Raw genomic sequence first — 22,929 nt, forward strand, 5'->3', positions numbered from 1 at the left:
GGGCGTCGATCATGAGGAAAGACACGGTAACAAGGCCCAAAAAGAAGGCAGAAAAGGGTTGGCATCCTGCAGATAATCCATGGCTAAGGCAGGAAGATGGTTGATGACCCACGAGCTCATCGTATCTATTGGAAGGCACAGGTGAGGGAGCGAGCATGCTACTGGACAGGACACGTTTTTGGAGCTGCAGTAGCATGGAGTAGCGCAAATGATAGAGTCAAATCCAAAGCAGATAAAGTTCGCCCGCTAGGTCTATCTGACCCCCAGCTTGGGTGCTGCTGGACCACGGTGGGGTTGGTGCTTTGTATTGGCCATGAGCCATTTGGGACCAAAGATTCGATATCTGCAATCTGCATTTGATGTGTTACTCATGATAGTGCGGTTGCGACATCGGCGTGTATTGTCGTACAGGCTCAGACCGGGGAAAAAGCAAAGAGAGCAGCCACCTGCCGTTCATGGACTGGGAGACCCCATTGTGATGACGTTTGGGAGCCACCATCACCAGAGACAGCGTCACAGCGAGGGAGATAGGTTCGTGGGCTCTTCCAATCAGGGTGGCGGGATTGGTGGCAATCGCACCATAGCGGGTTTGTGTTTAATGAATCGATCCAGAGATTCACAGAGACTGCGAGTCGCGGAGTGAAACATATGATCAATTATATGGAGAAATCGGGTGCATCTCCGCATTTCCCAGATCGATAGTGCTGAGAATCACCGCTGGTTTTAAACTCTCGAACCATTTCGTATTTTGGAGGTTTTGGGGTAGTTATGCTTGGGAGGCAAAAGCGTAAAGAGGTTCATCCCGACATTCCCCCCAAAATCCAGCCATGGACTGTAAGCTTTGGGGGTGGCAACGAGTTTCCAGCAAACCGGGTGACAGAAAGTTCCAACGCTTTGTTTTTTTTGTGCGACGCAATCGAAGTTATCGAACTCAATATAATGCCATTATCCAGAAAAACCTTCTCTGACATGATTCTCTGCAGAAAAGTATTTTAATTTATCCCGCAATCCGTATCGCAGGAGCATTTCCCGCCCAAAGCGGATGAAAAAACAGGTTTTTTGCTTCTGCGCTTGCAAAGGCGAATCCCACGTTCCTCCAAATGATCATCGTGAGAGGGCAAAAAACCACCGAGTTTAGCCTAAGGACGGGCGGGAAAATCGCGTCAGCATTGGAAATACCACGGTGGGAATAGACTCGGAAGCGACAGCCAATGTCGATGATGAACCAGCGCAGGAACAGCTGTTAGTGAGCTAGTTCGGCTGTTAGTTACTGTCGCATCCCAACTGAAGACAGGCGGAGGAGAGACAGGAAGGCCGTCCGCGCACGTGCTGGCCGTCAAGCCTAGGCTGAGACGCGATTCGCTGCAGAATCCAGGAACCCAACTCAATTTGCTTTTGGCTATCCATGGTTCTGAAGAAGCTCTGGCAGCCACGAGGGGACAACTGCCACAAAGGGGAAAAGGGCACGAAGGTAGAGAGCCTTGATGCTGAGATAGCTTGGTGGAAAGCTTTCGAGTGGCATCGGCAGCCGAATCCTGGCCATATCCCGGCCAAGAAATCACGCTTGGCAATGCTATTACTAGCGATCATCAAAAAGCCTCATAGACTTCATAATTCATAAAATGGGTTAACTTAATAAGTCGTATTGTTATTATTATTATTATAATTATTACTCGGACCCCTTTCTCGTGGATTCTTTCATAATTCCAGAACATCATTTAAAATAGTGAAACTAGAGGCCTACTATGTATCACTGCTAAAAGGGTCTGGATGGAGGATAATAATATCCTCAACCCTCATAATATCAAATACTCCTCCACTTGGCTTCAAATAGCCCTGATAGGTCAGTTCTGGACGCGTCGTAGTCTGTTTCAGATTCTGAGCTTCTGTAACTACAACGTCCTGCGGAAACCAAGACCGCAAGACCGGGACTATAGAATCCTCGGACCACGCCTCCACATAGTGGCTGTAACGATCGACTGGATGCTCCCGATACTTGGCAGTCGGTGAATTTCGGTCCAATCAGAAAATGGCTGCCCAAGGCGTATTTGCGTACGGGTCGTCCGTATGAGAAATACGAACGAAGAGCGGACTAGGCGGAGTACCCAGGGCGGATGAGATACATTGGACACGACTCAACTTCTGTTTCTGGAGAAGAGGCAGAAGAATGGATACTAAGCACAGCACTATTTGACCCTGAAGTCTAATCCATCGCTAGGAATTCAGCCATTGGCTCTAGAATCTGGGGGACTGAAGCGTAAGTTTAATAGATTCGTCGTGCATTATTTTCAGTCTTTTATACACGCCTCACACTCTGACTCGATTCACATGATAAGCCACTTATGTACTCCAATGTTCATCCCTACTATCGCGAGATTATTCACCAGTCTAGTGAGAACCTACGCCACCTTCCTTCTTGAGCAGGGAAACGGTCCCCAAGAAAACCCACCCGTAAGGCCGTTGTATGATATGCGGTAGTCGACTTGCACGGGGGGAGGCGAACAACATCTATTTGGAACCGGAACGGCTTCCATGATTCCATCCCCACTGTCACTGCGCATCATACGGTCGAGCTCAAGGTCTCTAGACTCTAGAGTCCTCGGACTCACAGTGGGCTGGCAGGCTGCTCAATTTCCATCAGTTCCGTCTTATGATTGTTAGACATCTGACTCGTAGGCTTTCTTTCTTGCCCGGAGCAACCGGAGCCCATACGTCGACGGAATCCAATTCACCCAACCGAACAGACAAACAAACACCTTGGTCGCCCACAGAGAGAGTTCCCTTGACCACATGAAAAACCTCAAGGTACTCGACTCGATCGGATACAAGCGCCAGCGCCGGCCAAACCGCCGAACCGATTAAACGGGCACCTGCACAACCGTCGAATCCATTCTGATCCAAATACTGCATGCTGATTCGCCGGGAAAACCGCGCTCACCCTTGGCCAGAGTCCAGCCAGAATCGCGCATATTCCAATGGCAAATGCCCAATCGCACGGTCGCTTGTTCTTTATTTCTTTTTCTTCTTTTTTCCCTCGTTAGTCAAGATTGGGGACCTTCCGCGGGTGGCCGTGGACTTGGACTAGGGCTAGGCAGTTACCGCCCGTCCGCCCGGGTGCGCCATCTCCACAACTAACTCCAAGGGCCAAAGCCGTCGGTATCAAACCGATTTTCCAACTGGTACTAATATTATTGCGCCATATACGGGCCAACCAGAATTGCTTGGCACAGATTTCCTTGTTGTTGCTGTTGTCTGGAGACTGGAGTAGAGTGGTACGACTTACGAGTCTCTGGAGTCGGGGACGGGACGAATCAAAGGGTCCGCTATGATCAGACCATATCATCATTTCTCTTATTCACCAGGCTGATAGTAATGTTCTGATTAGTTATCGGCTGGTTGATAAACAGATACTATGTAGTAATAGTATAGTAAACAAAGTAGATAGGATAAGGTTAGGTTCTTGCTTCACTGTTGGCAACTCTAAAATATACTACAGATCACAAAAATCGCACCGATTTCTTTGTCCAACGGTGCAGTAGGCAACCTATGTGGCGGTGACACTTGACAGGGGTTTTCTTCCTCAAGAGGACAACATTCCTTCCAGGATCTCCCCTAGTAAGTAACTACGAGGCGTTTTAATATCGCCTAAACTTCCTGCGGCGTTGTTTAGTGTTGTTTTTTTCCTGCCCAAGTCCTTCTCGAAACCGTCTACAGAGATAGGGAGATTAAAATTAATATCTGCCATTCCCACTAGCATGGACTTGGGCAGACCGGCAGGGGGAGGGGGAAGCATTTCTTTCTCGAAGGTCGATGCCTTCCATGCATATTAAACGAACTCGAGACTAACCCAGAAGGGTAAATATACTGCTTTCTCGGGGGAGGTGGCGGGGGGGTCCTAGCAACGGAGGGTAATATAGCGCCGGTACTGTTATGTAACGCGTAATTATTGAAACGCTTATCATCGAGATTAATTCCAATTTACAGGGAACTAGGCGGACGCTTTGTCCCAGTCGGGTAAGGCGTCTGGCTGCCGAGATGGGTGCTATCTTTAGCGTGGCCAATCGCCTTGTGCGGATGTGCATAACCCTCTCCGTTGGAACTTTAACTGAGAATTTCCCCACCATTTGTCCAGGTACACTTTCCGGTCTGGAAGCTTGCGAATAGTATGGACGAATGATGATGAGTTGGATGATGAATGGGTATGGATTCATGTCCAACACGCCGGTTTGCGTTTCACCATATGTAAGGTGGCATGTACATTATGTAGGTGCGTAAGTTGATGGAAATGCAAATTCCGTTCGGCTGCTTGTCACCGAGTTTAATTGATATGACGTCTCTTGTTGACGGGAATCTCCCTTGCATGGTGGCATATGGCATATGGGTATGGCCTGTCATGTTGGAATGATTTGAGGGTTACCAGAGCTTTGGTCCCCCTCCTCCTCGGTGCTTCAGATGTTGATCATGTCGGTCGTGGCGAAAAATGTCGTGGCCTTGGGGGCTTGGAATAATGGCGTCAGTAAGTCAAGGGATAATCAACGTTGAGACCTGAAACATGATGTACAAACCACAGGATTTGACAAGTACCGTAGATGGAGTCCTGTCTGTCTGCTATAGTAACTACCGAAATATCTGTTGTCACATACTCCCGTCGACTCCATCGAATATGTACATCATCCTGGGGCCAGTTGACTGCATATCCAATTATTGAAACACAGTGCATCATCCAAGACTTGCAGGGGGTACCATCAATCAATGACATACAGGCGATCAAACGCATCCATAGGGCAATTCGGCGTTATGACGATGATTTTTCTGACATCCAAGAAGTATATTTATCGTTGAATTTATTATCTATCAACAAGAAAAATGCATAACAAAGAAGGCTGCATCCGAGATTTGCCATACTTATAAATCAGTCACTAAGCAAGGGCTGTGTGGTGGTACCTCGACGGCTTCTGGCGACGACCGCCCGCATAAATCCCCAGGAATATTAATCCATGCAAGCTTGCTTCAACTCTCCGCATTTGTTCCTGCAGTAGACCGAGTACCTAGGCATATTTGCCATTGAACAGGTCGAATCTAAAATGTGATCGGGAATGCAATTATTCCCAGTTCTCTTTGTTTGACCTCTTGGCCCCCCCCCCCCCCCCCCCAGCACACCTGTCACTTGAATCCTAAAATTGTGAATCAGCGACCTTTTCCCCCCGGTCAGCCTTTCCCCAGAAATGCACCTCGTCGATGATAGTTTTGCCATTAGTGCCAAAACTTGTCTCGTGATAAAGTGCCCAAAAGAATAAAAAAGAAAATAAAAAAAAGACGTTGATTTGGTTCGCATGATGCCTAAAATGATTGCCAGGTTCTCGATTTCCACAGTGTACTGTAGTTTGCCCATATCCCTGCTTTGTATCGAATTAGTGGGACTATCAAGTAGCGACCGTTTTACTATTGATTTTGATCTGAGTGATTTGTTCATGGCTTCTTCTCGAACTTGCCACCGTTGATGATAATATCGAGATGAGCGACTATGGATATTAGGAAAGTACACAGCGACCATAGGGCCAAAGGAAAAAAGCACGGGGAATTGATTGACTGGCCCGTCAAAACCCTCTTCCCTGATTTTCCCACCCAGCCATTCCTTCACTCATGTCGATCGTAGTAAAAGTACCATTCTAAAGGTACACCAAAGCATCATCATTTTGCTAAAGAGCGAAAAAAAGGACACTGGGCAACTTCCCCCAACTGGCGGACGGGATGCACCGGGCCCCGTTCTAGCTTAGCCGGAGAGCCAATCCTTCCCATCACGGGGAAAGTCTATTGGTCTCCAACGCAGCTCACGCTTGCACTTGCAATCGGTTTCGGCTGAATGCGACCCGCTGATAGGCTAGAGGGAAGACGCCAATCAGAATGACCTATCAGGGATGGTGATGTTCTCCCCTCCCACCCCACCCCACCTTCCCATCCGAGTTCCAACAGTGACTGGGACTGCCTTCCCCCACCACCTCACATTCTGACTGGCTCGGCCCTTTTGCTCACCACATCCGTGGGACAATCCGCTGATAAGCTGAACGTGAAAAAAGAAAAAAGGAAAAAAAGAATGGATGGAGGATGCTGATCATGATGCAGGTTCCATATTGGTGATGAGACTAAGTATCGACTTTCACATTCTGCCCAGACACCGCAGGAGCGTTCTGTTACTGATGAGTGGTGGTTTTATACGCGCGTACTTGGGCTGAGACGAGGTCAAAGAAACCACAATGGCAAAAAGAAAACACATCAAATGGACGAGTATCAAAAGTCTCCTCCGTTGCTGTGTCCTCTTTTCGGGAGTCCGCCTCAAGTCCGTGAACTGCAAGTCTGCTAATATTAACTCAATCATCTGGTTTTTCTTTCCTGCGGTATTTACCCATATCATAGAGTCCAGTCCATTCCTCCGCATTTTACCAATACAGACGCCGTACATATGTATGAGGACCAGTTTTAGTCCCATCCACCATTGAATGGGGCTGCAAGCCGCTAATGTTCCCACTCGTGCTCATTTTGGGCCCCACTCACTTTCACCTTTTTGGGTTCCCCGGCCGAAGTGTGGGTCTTTAACTTACCATACAGGATGCGCCGTCTGCCTTTGGACCCAACCAACAGCTGAATGGTGTGCCCTCTTGTCTTGTCTTTTTTTCCCTCCTGATCACTCCATCCAAATTGAGGGAAAATGACCCTAGTAAAGAGGCAAATTGGTTTTCGGTTTAGCTGATGATGAAGATGATGAAGAGTTCCACCTTCCGACTCCGCTTTCCAAAGGACTGAACGCTGGTGATGTGCACTGGTGTTGGGTGGCCACTGGCTACCACTGGGCCAGTCTGGTCTTGAAGAGAATCAAAATTGATGGTAATAAAATACACTCCAAAAATAAAAAATGAAATCAAAAAATAAAAATGAAGAAAAAATTAAAATTAAAATAAAATAAATAAATATTGTTAGAAAAATAAAAAATAAAAAAGACAAATCATGGTCGGTGGTCCATCCATGACACCATACCGTCTAGTATTAATATTACTATTATAATAATAATAAAAATAATAATAATAATAATTAATTTTATTATTATCATAGCGTATCGAAAAAGTACGACCATACAAGCAACAATATTACCTCCATCCTATCATGGCGTAGCACAGGCAGATCAGCAGTCACTCACTTACGCTTCTCTCGTCCTCTTCTTATTCTACTAACTCTTTTATCCACTGCCCATCCGTCTGTAGTCTCTCTCTTTCCCATATCGGCCTTGTCTCTCATTTCCCCGCTGTCTGTCTACGTCTTGGGATCTTTTTTGGTTTTTGGATTTATTTTATCATTATTATTTTTTTGACTATTATTTTTCAATTTTTGGATCCGTCTCGATCTTCTTTCTTTTCTTTTTTCTAAACCTTCCCTTTCCCATCATATTCATTCATTCATTCTTCCCTTTGGTGTCCTTGATCGAGAGCGTTTCCGAATCATATCTCACTCGCATCGAATAGAGGCTCCTGTCCTTCCTTTTATTATTATTATTATTATCACTTCCAGTTCAGCATCATTTGCTATCCGACACATCATCAGACTTGCAACAAAGAACTTCCCAAAGAAGCAAAGTACCTGGTGTTGTTGACTGACCGTTTTGACCGGCAATCACACCATTATCTACCGACACTATTTTCTGAACTATATATACTTATTCGGGGTTTCTCTCTTCCTATCTCTCTCTCTTCTGGAAGCGAACCTCTCTTTTGGGCTATCCATCTCTTGTTGCCCACCACAGTCATTCCTTCAAAATCCATTCACCAAGACAGCATACCATACACATTCATTATTGCTTCCCCCCTCTCCAGCGTCCTCGTTATTTACTCTACACCTAATAATACCTTGTCCTTCCGTTCCCTCGACATCGGTTCGACAAAGCAGACCTGGAGCCTGAAGACACTCGACATATAGTTATAACACACCTAATAATCCAGCTTCGAGCAGAGTAGACCCTCTTTCATCTACTCTCTCGATCTACCTCCCCATCATTTATCCACCTTCTGTGAGTTGCTCTCTCAATCGGTCTGCCCACCGGCAACAACAACTGACTGTTCGCGATAGTTCTAGTCACACCAGCAATGGAAACCACATACACAATGGCACCCACGGTGCAAGGACAACCATCATTTGCATACTATCCCACTGCGGATTCCACAACACAACAAAGACAACCAACCCACTTCACTAGCCATCCATCCGACATGCAACAATTCTATGGACAGATGCCAGCCTACCCTCAACACCAGCAACCACAGCACTGCATGCCCGAGCAGCAACCCATGTACGCTGCCCAGCCCATGCTGAACATGCACCAGATGGCCACTACAAATGCCTTCCGCGGTGCAGTCAACATTGCCTCGCCCCAGCCATCCCACATGAAGCCCACCATCATCGTGCAGCAGGGCTCGCCTGCTCTCATGCCCCTTGACACTCGATTTGTGAGTGCCGACTTCTACGGCTTCCCCTCGACTCCCCCGCTCTCCTCGACCGGAAGCACCATCAGCAGCCCGCCCTCCAGCAGTGGTGCACTCCGAACTCCTGTCAACGACTGCTTTTTCCCGTTCGAGAAGGTTGAGGGTGTGAAGGAGGGATGCGAAAACGATGTCCACGCGGAGATCCTGGCCAACGCCGACTGGGCTAGGGCTGACTCGCCTCCCATGACACCAGGTAAGATACATTGACATGTTTCACCTTAATCGTGAACCACGTGCAAAATGCAGCAAGGGATTGATCAGGAGCTAATTTGACGCGCATAGTGTTCATCCATCCCCCCTCGCTCACCGCCAGCCAAAGCTCGGATCTTCTGTCGGCCAACAGCTCGTGCCCATCCCTTTCCCCTTCTCCTTCCCCTGTCTCTTCTACTTTCCTTGGCTCTCAGGGCTCTCTTGCTGTTGAGCCAGCAAGCCAGCACTTCTGTGACCCCCGCCAGCTCACCGTCGAGTCCTCCGTTGGCGCTGCCACCCCCACTGACCTCCCCCCGTTGCCTACTCTCTCCTGCGAGGAGGAGGAGCCAAAGGTTGTCTTGGGCAGTGCTGCTGTGACTCTTCCCGTCCATGAGAACCCTTCGCCTGCCTACTCTGGTTCTACTGAAGACCCCCTCAGCACTCTGCCCACCTTTGACAGCTTCTCTGACCTCGACTCGGAGGACGAGTTCGTCAACAACCTGGTCGACTTTCACCCCAGTGGAAACACCTACTTCGTGGGCGACAAGCGCCAGCGTGTCGGCACCTACGCTCTCGATGACGACGAGTTCTTGAGCGAGCACAGCCTGGAAGACTCGGACGACCAGGAGGCCGTTCCCCACGGTCTTCCCTTGGAGGCCTCCCACTCCCACTCTCACTGTGCTGACTCCTGCGAGTCCTCGGATGAGATGAGAAGCAAGAAGCGCAGCAACACCCGCAAGTCGCTCAAGCGATCTTGTGAGGACGACTCGGATGCAGGAAAGAAGGCTCAGAGCCCGGCCAACAGCCGTGCCAACAACGCCCAGGCTACCGCTCAGCCCGCGCAGTCGCGCCAGTCTTCTGAGCCCAACTCTGGCTCCGAGTCTACTCCTGCTCCCGTGTCTGTCAACCGCCGTGGTCGCAAGCAGTCTTTGACTGATGACCCTTCCAAGACCTTCGTGTGCACTCTCTGCTCTCGTCGCTTCCGCCGCCAGGAGCACCTCAAGCGTCACTACCGCTCTCTCCACACCCAAGACAAGCCTTTCGAATGCAACGAGTGTGGAAAGAAGTTCTCGCGCAGTGACAACCTCGCTCAGCACGCCCGCACCCACGCTGGTGGATCCATCGTCATGGGCGTCCTGGACCCCAACTCTACCACTCCACCAGCTGGGTTCGAGGATCGCGATCCAAACGGACTGGGCGCTGTGTTGTACGAAGCTGCCAACGCTGCCGCCACCAAGTCGACAAGCGAATCCGATGGCAGTGCCTCGGACAACGTTCCTGTGGACCGACGGGCCGCTAAGAAGCGCAAGCGCGACGAGAACGCCTAAGTGAAAGGCGCTTGAAGCTGAAGCGATGATGATGCTACGTGACCAGGAGCTTCCTATATTTACTTAATACACACTTTTCTTATTCAGCCATCGACAGATTTCACTGAATCTGATTTCGATCTGGCTTGGGTCTTTGCGGTTTGGCGTCCGGGCATTTACACTGGTTGCATCGAAGAGAAGAGAACAAAACTCACTTCAATGGGCCAACAACAACATTAGCGAGGGATCATAGACCGGTTGTCTGGGTTGGGACTTGGAGGCGCACTCGGAGTCCATGGATGGAACAAATCTATTAGAGCACATTATGATGTCTGGTTTTTTGAGGTATAGGTGGTGGCTTGGTTTCTTGTCACATAATTTTTTTTTCCCGAACTCATCCGAGTTCAATCTTCGTGTACCCCTTTTTCACACCTTCTTTCACCTTGTTCATCTTGCATTCTGTGTCTCTATTTGATGTAATACTCCCCATTTTTTTTTTTTTTTTTTTTTTTTTTGGCTCATAATAATCTTGAAAATTTACGGCCCTCAATTATGCCCCCATGAACAAACATTTTTTTTTTTTTTTTTTTTTTTTGCACTTTGCACTTTGCACCTTGCGCACCATCATTATTCCTGTGCTGGCCACATGTGTAATTTAATAACCTCCTCCCAGTCGTTGTTTCATACCCCTGTGCGCATCATTGCGCACCATTTCCTTTTTTCTTTTATCATCTGGATCATTTCTTCATTTGTGTTCAGCGTGTTCAATGGCATAGCTAGTAATAATTTGAAGATTGGTGAAATATCTTTTTTCCATTGTAGAAATCGTAGCTGGTCTTGTAATTTGTAAATTTATTATACATTGAGTAGATGTTGATACTATCATGCTTTGCTTGCACTGAGCTTCGCAGAACCGCCCACCCATGTTGTCTTGGGATATTTGAATGGAACCACCTCGGAACTCGAACCGAGTTCCCTCAACCATCACAGCAACCACCAAGACAAGGTAGATTTACCTTTGATTATCAATTCGAATCAAGAACGATGTCGACTGCTTAATTAACATCCCATTTATCAATCACTTTCACTCGTCATACTACCATCTCCCTGACTCAAGCCAAGTCAACGAGGGGCACAAAAATTTCTCTGCCCCTCAACTAACTATCCACCCAGACCATCCATCCCACCATGTCGTCATCAACAACATGTCCTCCTCCAGCACCGGGACTTAATGTGATTGCGTTAATATCAGGCGGGAAAGACTCGCTTTATTCCATCTTGCACTGCATTCGAAATGGACATAATGTTGTGGCATTAGCGAATTTGTATCCCAACTCAAGCCCCGAGGGCACGGCTGGAGATGATGAAGAGGAAGAAGATATCGATAGTTTCATGTACCAAACTATCGGACACAGTGTGATTCCGTTATATGAATCCGCGCTGGGGATTCCGTTATATCGTGCGCCCATTACAGGGGGCGCGGTGGATACGTCTCGAATCTACCGACAAAATGCGGCGGATCAGATGGCTGAGGCTGGTGATGGTGATGGTGATGGCGATGAAACCGAGTCTCTGATTCCGCTTCTACGACGGATTAAGCGGGAACATCCAGAGGCCAATGCCGTCTCCGCGGGTGCTATCTTGTCTACGTACCAGCGGACGCGGATTGAGAATGTCGCTGGACGCTTGGGTCTTGTGCCGCTGGCTTGGTTGTGGATGTATTCGATTCTGCCTGCGTCTGAGGAGAGAAAGACATCGGGGGCGATGGTCGACGAGGCCGGGTTGTTGGAAGATATGGCTGCGAGTGGGTGTGAGGCGAGGATTATCAAGGTTGCCTCTGGCGGGTTGGATGAGGGGTTTCTGTGGGAGGATGTTTCCGGGGCGGGAGGGGCGGTGCGCAGACGGATGTTGAAGGGGATGAGACGGTTTGCTGGGGAAGAGGAGATTCGGGGTGCGGTTCTTGGAGAGGGAGGGGAGTATGAGAGTTTGGCGTTGGATGGACCGGGGTTTCTGTGGAAGCAGAAGATTGAGATTGGTGATGTGCAGGTTCGGAGGGGGGATGGGGGAGTTGGATACATGAGGTTGAAGGGGGCGAAGTGTGTGCCCAAGACGACTGGGCAGGATGTTACGGCGGAGGCTGTGAGACGGCCGTCGTTGCTGGATGACTCGTTTGCTGGTGCTTTGGAGGGATTGGTGTCTTCTTCGATGGAGGATGAATCTACGCCGGCAACGAGAGTGCAGTCAGAGCAATATGCATGGAAGCATGAACCGAGTCAATCCAAATGCGGGAACACATGGACGATATCCAACATCACTGCCCCCGAGGCTGGTCCTGGGACTGGTGAGCAGATGGAAGAGATTGCGAATAAGACGCAGGCTATCTTGGAATCTTCTGTCTACGAGAGCAATTCTGGTCCCAGATCAACAGACGATATTGTTTTCGCTACAGTGCTGCTTCGTTCGATGACCGACTTCGCATTGATGAATAGCGTCTACGTTTCATTGTTTAAAAAGCCCAATCCCCCGGGGAGAGCCGCAATTGCTTGTGGGGACAGTCTTCCAGACGGAGTGAACATCATGGTTTCATTTGTGGTCGATTTGGGCCCAAGAGATCTACGCCAGGGTCTCCATGTTCAGTCCCGGTCATACTGGGCACCGGCTAATATTGGACCATACTCCCAGGCCATGTCGATTCCGCTTCAAGGAGGTGGAAACATGGTGTATATTGCTGGTCAGATACCCTTAGAGCCAGCATCGATGGAAATAGCCGGAGCAGAGAAGCAGTCTTGGGTTGAGGGTTACGCACTGCGGTCTGTTCTCTCCCTCCAGCACCTGTGGAGGATTGGAACAGCCATGCAGGTTGATTGGTGGTTAGGTGTGGTTGCTTTCATGACGGGACAAGACATCGATACCAAAGCCAGATTGGCATGGCGTCTCTGGGAGAAAATGCACATTCAACCAAAGGATGATGAGGAAGAAGAAGAGTCAGCGCTGGATGCCTGGGATATCAAATGCGGAGGTCGGGGACATGAGCAGTTGCTGAATACTGCTGCTAGTACGTTGCCAAATTTCTCTATCGTGCAGTCTGATCCATCGGTTCCTCCTTTCTTTGCTGTACAAGTCGAGGAATTGCCTCGCGGCAGCGATATTGAATGGCAGGGTCTGGGTTGCCGGTGTGACCAGTTGAAGATGACTCTTGGAGAAATAGACCAGGGATGCAGTACTGAAACCACTGTCAACGATGGGTTGAGGTATACCGGCATCGAAATTGGCATCGAGCAAGCTGGTTCGAATCTGGAGACATGTTTACGGCAAATCTTGGACAAGTATTGTCAGACTCCCACAGCATCCCATGCTGTCGTCTATACAGCACAATCGTTGCCTGGGGATCTCTGGCCTGGCCAGGTTGTTCTCTGCACGTCACTCTGGGGCCAGAAAGGCCGGAAATTGGTGGCGGGCGTTATTGTACAGATGAAATCTCCGGATGGGACGGCCTAGACGGTCTGATGCTACGTTTAACGACAATTTTGAATGTATTATCAGTTTGTGAATCATTTACTGCAATTTGATATCCATACCTATCAGTGCAGGGAATTAAACCCGAGATAGGCTGCTATCTTTGCTTCAATTTGTAGGCCAAGGCTGTCGTGGGAGATCAAAGCGCTGCGTTGGCCACCAACTGACGAGGATTAGAGATAGACACACCTTAAGAACAGCCCAACAGTCCCACTATTCAAAAGGAATCGTTTCAAGGGGCAAATACGTTGGACTTTTCATCGCAGTGGGCGTTAATGCGACGGGCTGACGACGCAAGAGATCATCATCAAAGCATGTGATAAGCGAAAAAACGTTTCCGGCTTTTCAAACGATAATAACAACATCACTGCCACGGACCCTGCCAGTACCACTTCAACAACCACACTGCTTCCTTCCCTTATCCAGCTAATTTAGTGAGTTTTTGGATTTAATATATTGCATATTGCTTTTGCTGACCCGTTTTACCACCCTAGTCTCCCCCTCACACCGTGTCCTCGACATGACGTACTGGTCAACATAAAAGGACCTCCGACCAATAATCTGGGAATGGCGCCATGGCCTCTCCGTTGAGCCAGGAGGAAGAGGGATTGTCGCCAAATAATATTAACACTGCCGACCTTCAGCACCTTCAACGCTTTTCTCGTTCCCCCCATCCGTACCATCGCAAGGGTTCGAAACTCCGCGAGCCGCAGCCGCAATCCGCAGATCACGGCGACCGATCCCAACCTCCCCACTGGTCCAAGACATCCAGCGATAGTGGAACTGAAGCCGATGACGAGAGTACAGGTATTCTGAAAGGCCTTCCGGCTCCTCCTCTACGTCCCCGGAAAGGGTTGCGAGCCGACTGGGGTGGAGTTGAGGACGTTGGCCCGTGGTTTGCGGGGCTGCCGTGGCCATCGCTAGGACGGTCGATATCGCGGAGTCCGCGACGAAGCTCCGGAGAGGGATCGGAGTCTGAGACTATAGAGGCGCGAGAGAAACTGGAACGGAGGAGACGCATTGAAGTGCTGCGGAGGCTGCTCGAGACCGCACTGCTGCTGTCTGTCGGCGGAGTTGTCTTGCGTCAAGCAGATTCTCGCTCTCTGGCCTGGTCTTGGAGAAAAGGTATGTTGGGCGGATGATTAAACTAATCAATCTTGTGGTATGGTCACTAATAGATTTTTTACAGAGCTTTTCGTTTATGGTTCTCTCGTTACTGCGCTTTACGCGGCGTATCCTGTACGGATATCCCGTTTGAGGCATGGCCGTTGGCGTGGTCGGCTTTCAAGACTATTCACCTTTAAGATCCCACTCAGCTTCGACCCAGCTCCTCTCCTATATCCGATATTTATACCAATTTTCGTTTCTTTGTCCTTGTCACGCCACAGCCCTTCTCTAGTACTGCCGAATATTCTCCTCAGTCTTTCAGCTCTACCGACATCAGTTGTTCCCTTACAGGAATGGATCCATGGCCATAGTATATCCCATTGGCTGGTGACATTGGTTCCCATTATTGCTTCGGAGCACTGGTCCTGGGAGAACACACTGCCCAAACCCTTAACACTTCGCGGCCTCGATTCGGAAACTTTGTCTCTTGTTTTTCCTTTGCAGCAAGCATTGATACCCACTCTAGATTTTCTTTTGACTACTAGCATTCTTCCGGCTGAACTGCAGCTCTTGGCGACCGCTTTGATTAATCTGTTTCTTTTCGCGACTTCTCCCCAGGCGGAGATCCTCAAAGCATTATTATGGCTTGGTGGTTTGTGCATCTTCATCTCTTGCCGACAAATCCTTCGCTGGGAAGTGGCCTTGGCTAGGATTCCTAGTTGGAAGTTCCGACGGTCTCCCAGGGACTCACAATCGCCGAAACACCTCCTGAATATGATAGACCACAAGCTCTGTGAAAGGCTAAGCCGTGCGGGTTCTTGCGAGGATCCCATGTCGGACAGTGATGATCCAGACAGCTACCGTGTATTGAAGCCGCGCAAGACGGCGCGTACCTGGCGGGAACCGCAAGTGAAAGCATCGGGCGAACCGGCATCTGCCATCGGAAACATCACTGCCGAAAAAGCCTTTCAACAACATTCTAAAGCCGTCCACCGAAGACGACATACAATCTCAACCTTTGAGGAGGTTGCACGCTCAGATCGGGTCAGGACCACTCCCAGTGGCCGGCGAAAACGTTCAATGGCCCCTGGGCTTGCTTCATTTCTATCGATGACGGTGCCCCAGGCGCAGGTACGCAAATGGCTATATGCCCTATACGTTTATGCTGCGGTGCTGGCGATTATCCTTGGACCCGTTCGGAAATATGTGAGCGAAAGGGCACTACGTGGGGCTGAGCCTTTCGGATGGGCACTAGGCTATCTGCTTGGAAATGTGTCCTGGTTTAGATTCTGGGTCCTCATGTCGAATCTAGACCATTGGATACCGCTTCCCTCTCGCCTGGATACTGAGGGACTTGATGCATCCTGCTTGCTGGGTTGGGTGGAGCGTCTCCGCCAGGGCACCTTTGGTGAAGCCAACACACGTCTCTTGATTAGTGCTTATTGCATTTTGGTGCTCTTGACTGGCATGGGGATTGTTCTTCGGCTGAGTTCTACTACGGAAGTAGACACCCGGCGTAAAGTCTTCCATGGTATGATGGTGTTGATGCTCCTACCGACGATTTTCGTTGACCCGGCCTTTTGCGCACTCGCTCTGGCGCTTGTCCTATCCATCTTCCTTCTGCTGGACCTGTTCCGAGCTTCCCAGTTACCACCAATTTCTCGACCATTAACCTACTTCCTTGCTCCATACGTTGACGGCCGCGATCACCGCGGACCGGTCATCATTTCGCACATTTTTCTCCTGATTGGATGTTCGATCCCTCTTTGGCTTTCCTTGGCCGGTATTCCCCGAGTGGAGGAAATGCCCTGGAGCGGATGGAACATACTCTCACGGGATGTCAGCATGGTCAGCGGCGTAATCTGCGTGGGAATGGGAGACGCAGCAGCGTCATTAATCGGTCGTCGATTCGGACGTCTCAAGTGGTTCTGGGGCGGAGGCAAGTCGCTCGAGGGAAGCGTTGCTTTCGCCGTTGCCGTGTCCAGTGGTTTGCTCTTTGCCCGGGCATGGCTCTTCGTGGGGCAATGGCCGGTGAACGGGACCGATCAAGCTGATTTCTTCTGGCTCTGGACTGTAGTTAAAGCCATGCTTGCTGCAGGAGGAACCAGTGCGACCGAAGCAATTCTTACGGGCTGCAATGACAACGTGGTGGTACCGATTGTGCTCTGGTTATTGGTGAGAGGGCTTGGTGTTTGATCCGATACGTCATAGCATGCATGACCAAGTCAGGCATAAAACCAAGCCTCGAGTATATTTATATGATATGTACAGTATGACAAGACTTTTCTTGTTTCTCTTACTCTTAATTGTTTCTTTTTTTCACTCCTATTTCTATTGAAGATCAAGGTCCGGCGCCATTGGGTTCTTCAAAGTGATGTGAGATGCTGCGATGATTATTGTCTTTTTTTTATTATTATTCGCCACTTAAGGCTGCGATGCGATATCAATAGGATCGATAGTACATAGATACCAAACCGTGATTATTATTTAGGAGTTGAAAGATAGGATGATTATCAGTTGTCAAAGAGGCAGTGTCGTGCGGGGTATTAGGTAGATATCTATGTCTTTGTCTTATCCACTGGTGCCTGGGTATACAGGCTACTAAATACAATCGATAGAAGAACCATGCATGACAGTCGGAATTACTGAGTCATTCTATGTCGCTTATACTGCCATCCAGTCAAAAGTAGGAATTCCACAACATGTTGCATGGGGGATAGATGGATTGGAGGCGATCGCTCTTTAGCGGAAGGGCCAAGGCACAGTCGTACAGTAGTGCATTGTGCAGCTTATCAGTGGATCCTTCCACAAGGTTCTGACGTGAAGTTATTCAGGTTGACATCAGGAGTCAGGGTAGCCTGTTGAACAGAAGAGTAATCAGAGAAAGTATGATGATGAATCTTCATCATGTGTCATTCATGGCTAACAAGGGGATTGAGTCATCGTAGTGTAGAATGAATACTGGCAATACCAAGTATGGTAAGATCAGATGACGCTGCAATCTAATAGATAACAAAGATACGGTATCAGCTGGTATGTATTGAGAGGGAGGATGTATTTTTAGCGATTGTTCCGGCCTCAGGCCATGAGCGATCGCTCTTATCATCCTCACATCTTCAAATCTAGACAATCATCACCATCCTCTTCATCATCGTTTTTATCATCATATTCCATCTCCATCATCATCCCCATCTCCACTATCTGTCTCACTTGTCCCATCCTCATTATCCTTGGTCCGATCATCCCCCAGGTTATCGCCGCCCTTCTGACCGCCTTACCAGTCATCGATCATCGTCAACCACTTGTTATCGCTGGTCACGCCCCCCCAGAAAGACGACATCGTCGAGGTTCCTTGGGTCCAGCTGCTTCCCGCTGTGCCTATCACATCACATCATACTTCTCTTCCATTAGACCAGCTTGATCTTCTAACTCTGGATCTCTCTCACTCTCTCTTTTTTGCCTCCGCCGCCCCCAAAAATCAGCTACTTCCTCCCTTATCAGTTCGTCTCTCCGCAATCTTTCGTTTTCGTCCCGTCATACTGCATACCCTGCATACAACCTCACGCACATCTCGCCTCACCGCTCTAGGACATTGACGCCTGGTGTGTTTTGGACTCGTCCATCCCCCCTCAAGAACTTTTGTTGTCTCCCCCGGTCCGGACTCTGGTTTGCTGCAGCCAGCCCGCCGAATTTCTGAGCTCGTTCCACGGCTCTTCCGTCTTCCAGCTCCTCCCCTTCCCAGGCTTGTCTCCCTACGGTTCCTCTCTCTCTCTCTTGCTCTCCTCGCCCTTCCTGGATTCCCGGCTAGACCTCGTTCTTCTCTGCTCCCCTGATGGGCCTCCACCCTCATCTCTCGTCTTTGTTCCTGCCGCTACTGAGGTAGTTGTGGTTGACGGGGCGTGGGTTGTGAAGCTCCCCAGACACTGAAAGGGTCGTTGATTTTGCCCTACCCCCCCTAATCATGGCATCGTCTCATCATACAAGGAGGTCGAGGGAGACCTCCCATGCCGAGATGCCTGTCGGTCGCTATACAAGGTTGGATGAGATTGGTCGAGGAAGCTTTGCTACAGTCTACCAAGGTGTCCATACGGTGAGTTCCCTCCCATACTTCAGCGACCCCCCTGATGGATGCCCGATAGCTGACAAGCTGGTCCCTGCTAGAAATCACGAACCTATGTGGCCATCAAGTCGGTCAACCTGTCGAAACTCAACAAGAAGTTGAAAGACAATCTCTCTTCTGAGATTCACATTCTCAAGGGCCTATACCATCCTCATATCGTCGCTCTCATCGATTGCCATGAAACAACATCCCATATCCATCTCGTGATGGAGTACTGCGCCCTAGGTGACCTATCCCTCTTCATCAAGCGACGAGATACTCTTGGGGATCATAAGTATACACGGGATATGATTGCCAAGTATCCCAATCCTCGTGGCGGTGCTCTCAATGAGGTTGTTGTCCGCCATTTCCTTAAACAGCTGTCAAGTGCCCTCAAATTCCTTCGAGATCGAAACTTGATCCATCGAGATATCAAACCACAAAATCTACTTCTCTGCCCATCCCCATCGTCTTATCGAAGTGGCGTTGCCCAAGTGGTGCCATTCAAGGGCAGCGACGATTCCTTCAGCCCAGCTACAGGGTTAGAATCGCTACCCATGCTTAAGATTGCGGACTTTGGGTTTGCCCGGTCCCTCCCTGCCACTTCTCTTGCTGAGACACTGTGTGGGTCGCCACTGTATATGGCTCCTGAGATTCTCCGATACGAGAAGTACGATGCCAAAGCAGACCTCTGGTCAGTGGGAACAGTGCTCTATGAGATGGTGGTAGGAAAGCCTCCCTTCCGAGCAACGAACCATGTCGAATTACTGCGGAAGATTGAGAAAGGAGAAGACCGAATCAAGTTTCCTGAAGAGAGTCCGGCATCCGGTGACATCAAGAAACTGATCCGGGCCCTACTCAAGCGAAACCCAGTTGAACGAATGAACTTTGCCGATTTCTTTAATAGCAATGTCATCACAGAAACCATCCCCGGTCTGGTTTCTGACGATGACCCATCGCAACGTCGTCGCTCCTCTACCGATTTGACAACTGCACCACTACGACCCGAGTCCCGAACAGGCCAGTCCATCCCAGCCGAACCAAAGCGGGAGAGGGAAGCTTCCTATTCTGGAAGGCGTGATGAAATAGCCCCTCAGACGGTCCAGCGACCCAATACACCACGCCAGAGGTCAGGGACTCCGCCAACCTCCACGCCCATGCGTAGGCTAGGGAGTGTCGACAGACCTTCATCCGCTGCCAAAGAATTGCCGCGGGTGTCGACTCCCCCACACCGGCCCAGTGCTATATCTCACGCAACCGCCCCCGGACGACAGGAACTTGTGGATCGCAATGCCACTGTCGCTGCTATGGAAAGACAGAGAAGTCGTAAAACCTCATCTGGATCTCCACAAGTCGATAAGGTTGCAGAAACCAGCACGGAAGAGCGGGAACGTGCTGCGCAAGAGGTTGCGTTTGAAAGAGACTATGTCGTAGTCGAGAAGCGTGCCGTTGAAGTCAACGCTTTCGCAGATGAACTGGCACATAGCCCTCGTTTTCAAGGCGGCTTCCCCAGATCCGGTCAAAACGGCTCTGCGCCCCGTCGTACGGCAATGCAAGGCTCACCTACAAACAACACATCGCCGCATGGAACTCCTGCCAAAGCCATGCAAGTAATTTCTGGGAGGTCCCGGGCCGATTCCTCGCATTCTCGCCAGAATTCGTACGAACGTCGATATGGACAAAGCCCTACTTCAGCGACGTCGGCCATTTCGAAGGCACTCAATATGGCTAGTGGACGGTTGTTCGGAGTCGGCTTCTCTCCCCCAATGGCCATTACGAAAGGTGGCCGCTCCCCACCAATGGGTTATAATCCCTTCCCAGCTTATCCCATGGGCCAGGGAGGCCTCATGATTGTCGGGGACGGAGCCAAGACTAATGTGGCGTTGGACGAAGATACCAAGACTGTTCAAGTGATTGAGGAATGTGCTACCCGCAGTGATGTTGTGTACGGGTTTGCTGAGGTCAAGTACAAGCAACTCATTCCGCTGGCGCCTTCAATGCACTCCAATGTGCCTAGTGGCGACTCTGCCGATCCAGCAGATGGTGGGCTAACGGTTGACGCCATTGTGACCCTGTCGGAAGAAGCTTTGGTTTTGTATGTCAAAGCGCTGTCTCTACTAGCGAAGTCGATGGATATCGCGGGTGCATGGTGGTCCCGTAAGAACCGGGGGGAAGTCTTTGGCGATTCGGCAATGGGCAAAAACGATGCTACTAATGCGCTTGTGGGCAATCGGATCAACAACGTCGTGCAATGGGTCCGCAGCCGATTTAACGAGGTGCTCGAAAAGGCGGAATTTGTCCGCCTGAAGTTGATCGAAGGACAGAAGCGATTGCCAGCGGATCATCCTAGCCACCCTAGCAACATTTCAATGGCTTCTGCGGGCTCGACTTCGTCTGCAGACGTGGTGGTAAGCTCTGGTGTGACAGCGGAAAAGCTGATGTATGATCGCGCACTGGAGATGAGCCGTGCGGCAGCCATCAATGAGCTCACGGGCGAAGACCTCCCCGGATGTGAGATTGCATATGTGACTGCCATCCGAATGCTGGAAGCAGTCCTGGAGGACGAGGATCTGCGTCCGGGACAGGGCAGCAATGCCGACAAAGGCGACACTCCACGAGATAACGAAAAAATTGTTCTAGACGGGGTACAAGTGGAGGATCGCCAGGTAGTGGTGAAATGTAAGTCGCTCTCCAATGACTACTTGGATTTTTAATTCTAACATTCTGTCTAGTGGTTTCCAGCATCCGTGGTCGATTAGCAGCCCTTCGCAAGAAGCTTGCTCTAATGACGAAACGTGCCCCAACTCCCTCGGGCAAGCCATCAAATATGGCCCCTGTCGCTCATGCCGTGGGTGCAACGCCGCCCAAATAAACCTATGCTTTTACGTGAATGGGAGGATATACAGTCGGTTCTTTTTTGCGTCTTTCTTTTTTTCTTATTTGACTATTATATTGACTAATGAAGTCCTGTGCGGGCTGTCCATCACGGTGTTCATTTGCTTCTTTTCTTTTCTATTTGCTTTTTTTTTTTTTTTTTTCCTCTTGTCTTCTTCATATATCCAACGGCACTTGGAGAAGGAGTTTCTTTTCTTGAATTATTTTTCCTTCCGATGTTTATTGGCGTTTGATCTGGGCACAAAGGGTATACAGATTGGTACGCGACAATTTTGGAAATGAATCACGAGCGGTGAAGCAATATGGGCGATATGGATTTATGGGAGTCATGGGATAAGAGGATCAGTCAAATATTCAAGCCGGAAATCCAGACCGGTCAGATGAGATGTTTCTGTACATAGACAATTGGACGAAGTTTCTTTTTGACTACATTCTTTTTTTTTTTTTTTTTTTTTGATACGGAGTACACCGTCTCTGCCCGAGTGGCGGCAGTCTGTCAGGATCTGGCTGATGATAAGATCGGCCACCCAAATAACGTTATTTTCTCGGTCCGCCGCCTAGAAGAAGGAAAAAGGAAGAAAAAGTCCTCCGGAGGCAAACGAATTGCGTGATCGGTTTCTGTGTGTCATAACGCAACTCGTGTGCTGCTCTGTTTCGGTGCGGTGGAGATCCCAAGCGTTTCCAAATGCGTCGTTTTCTGGTTTCTGGTTCCGCCGAGGCCAAAAATTTCCTCGCCGTCGACGATGGCGCCATCGCACGGCAAATAATATCTGCTGTGAGACTGTCGACCACATGGCGATGACTCGAGAGAGCTGAGGTCTTTCTTTCGTTTCTTCTGGCTTCATTTGATCTTCCTTCTCTTTTCTTATTCTGTCTAGCATCGTTGTTTCGGTTTGCCGAGTGGAATCAGTGGAGTGCGCGATCTTGACGGCCATAGTCCTTCTAGCTCCGTTCGATACATCTCCGAGCTTTTTTTTTTTCTGTGCCTGTCCAGTCGATATTATTTTACCTAAAGGACAGCTCTTTGCCTCAGTTCCTTCTGTTCATTTCGAGCCCTGAGCTCAATTTAACTTCTGCCTTTGGGGTAGCATTCAGGTATTTACTTGCTCCGTCTGACATTGCATCAAATTTAGTCCCAGCACATCATCATCCTATTCATTTAATCCGCCCCGTTGCTAACCGGGTTAGCTAGTCGTTATTACCTCAGTCTGTCGATACATATAAACGGTCGGATTCCCTTTTTTTTTTCTGGGGAAGCTCTACACAAAGACTCCCCAGACTATTCCCC

The 22,929-nt window shown here is 49.4% G+C and overlaps 7 protein-coding genes across 7 annotated transcripts; 6 read left to right on the forward strand and 1 right to left on the reverse strand.

Annotated features, from left to right (window-relative positions):
• The first annotated feature begins 5,229 nt into the window (after positions 1-5,229).
• On the forward strand, positions 5,230-5,923 carry ASPWEDRAFT_34349 (uncharacterized protein). Its single transcript, XM_040833979.1, has one exon. It carries the CDS (start codon positions 5,346-5,348, stop codon positions 5,499-5,501), a length of 156 nt encoding a protein of 51 aa, XP_040694557.1. The 5' UTR covers positions 5,230-5,345; the 3' UTR covers positions 5,502-5,923.
• A 133-nt stretch (positions 5,924-6,056) lies between these two features.
• Positions 6,057-6,902, reverse strand: ASPWEDRAFT_34352 (uncharacterized protein). Its single transcript, XM_040833980.1, has one exon. It carries the CDS (start codon positions 6,458-6,460, stop codon positions 6,158-6,160), a length of 303 nt encoding a protein of 100 aa, XP_040694558.1. The 5' UTR covers positions 6,461-6,902; the 3' UTR covers positions 6,057-6,157.
• Positions 6,903-8,132: 1,230 nt separating this feature from the next.
• sebA (putative C2H2 transcription factor (Seb1)) lies at positions 8,133-10,045 on the forward strand (the record flags this gene model as incomplete). Its single annotated transcript, XM_040827437.1, has 2 exons — positions 8,133-8,721; positions 8,811-10,045. 2 exons carry the CDS (start codon positions 8,133-8,135, stop codon positions 10,043-10,045), a joined length of 1,824 nt encoding a protein of 607 aa, XP_040694559.1.
• Positions 10,046-10,182: 137 nt separating this feature from the next.
• ASPWEDRAFT_236465 (uncharacterized protein) lies at positions 10,183-10,724 on the forward strand. The gene is made up of 2 exons (XM_040832512.1): positions 10,183-10,494; positions 10,611-10,724. The coding sequence occupies exons 1-2, from the start codon at positions 10,320-10,322 to the stop codon at positions 10,676-10,678; spliced, it is 243 nt and encodes an 80-aa protein (XP_040694560.1). The 5' UTR covers positions 10,183-10,319; the 3' UTR covers positions 10,679-10,724.
• A 488-nt stretch (positions 10,725-11,212) lies between these two features.
• On the forward strand, positions 11,213-13,522 carry ASPWEDRAFT_23020 (diphthine--ammonia ligase family protein; the record flags this gene model as incomplete). Its single annotated transcript, XM_040832435.1, has 1 exon — positions 11,213-13,522. The coding sequence occupies one exon, from the start codon at positions 11,213-11,215 to the stop codon at positions 13,520-13,522; it is 2,310 nt and encodes a 769-aa protein (XP_040694561.1).
• A 593-nt stretch (positions 13,523-14,115) lies between these two features.
• Positions 14,116-16,843, forward strand: ASPWEDRAFT_101356 (putative phosphatidate cytidylyltransferase; the record flags this gene model as incomplete). Its single annotated transcript, XM_040827376.1, has 2 exons — positions 14,116-14,665; positions 14,730-16,843. 2 exons carry the CDS (start codon positions 14,116-14,118, stop codon positions 16,841-16,843), a joined length of 2,664 nt encoding a protein of 887 aa, XP_040694562.1.
• A 1,816-nt stretch (positions 16,844-18,659) lies between these two features.
• On the forward strand, positions 18,660-21,618 carry atg1 (serine/threonine protein kinase ATG1; the record flags this gene model as incomplete). Its single annotated transcript, XM_040830084.1, has 3 exons — positions 18,660-18,737; positions 18,809-21,425; positions 21,479-21,618. 3 exons carry the CDS (start codon positions 18,660-18,662, stop codon positions 21,616-21,618), a joined length of 2,835 nt encoding a protein of 944 aa, XP_040694563.1.
• Positions 21,619-22,929: the final 1,311 nt, after the last annotated feature.

The sequence above is a fragment of the Aspergillus wentii genome (genome assembly GCF_001890725.1).
Source record: "Aspergillus wentii DTO 134E9 unplaced genomic scaffold ASPWEscaffold_1, whole genome shotgun sequence".
In the NCBI taxonomy this organism is placed as follows: domain Eukaryota; kingdom Fungi; phylum Ascomycota; class Eurotiomycetes; order Eurotiales; family Aspergillaceae; genus Aspergillus; species Aspergillus wentii.

Coding starts and splice junctions, on each gene's coding strand:
- ASPWEDRAFT_34352 (XM_040833980.1), bottom strand. CDS start 6,460: ATGTACGGCGTCTGTATTGGTAAAATGCGGAGGAATGGACTGGACTCT.
- ASPWEDRAFT_236465 (XM_040832512.1), top strand. CDS start 10,320: ATGGATGGAACAAATCTATTAGAGCACATTATGATGTCTGGTTTTTTG. Junction 10,495..10,610: donor TCTTGCATTCTGTGTCTCTA/TTTGATGTAATA, acceptor TTTTTTTTTTTT/TTTTTTTTTGCACTTTGCAC.
- ASPWEDRAFT_34349 (XM_040833979.1), top strand. CDS start 5,346: ATGATTGCCAGGTTCTCGATTTCCACAGTGTACTGTAGTTTGCCCATA.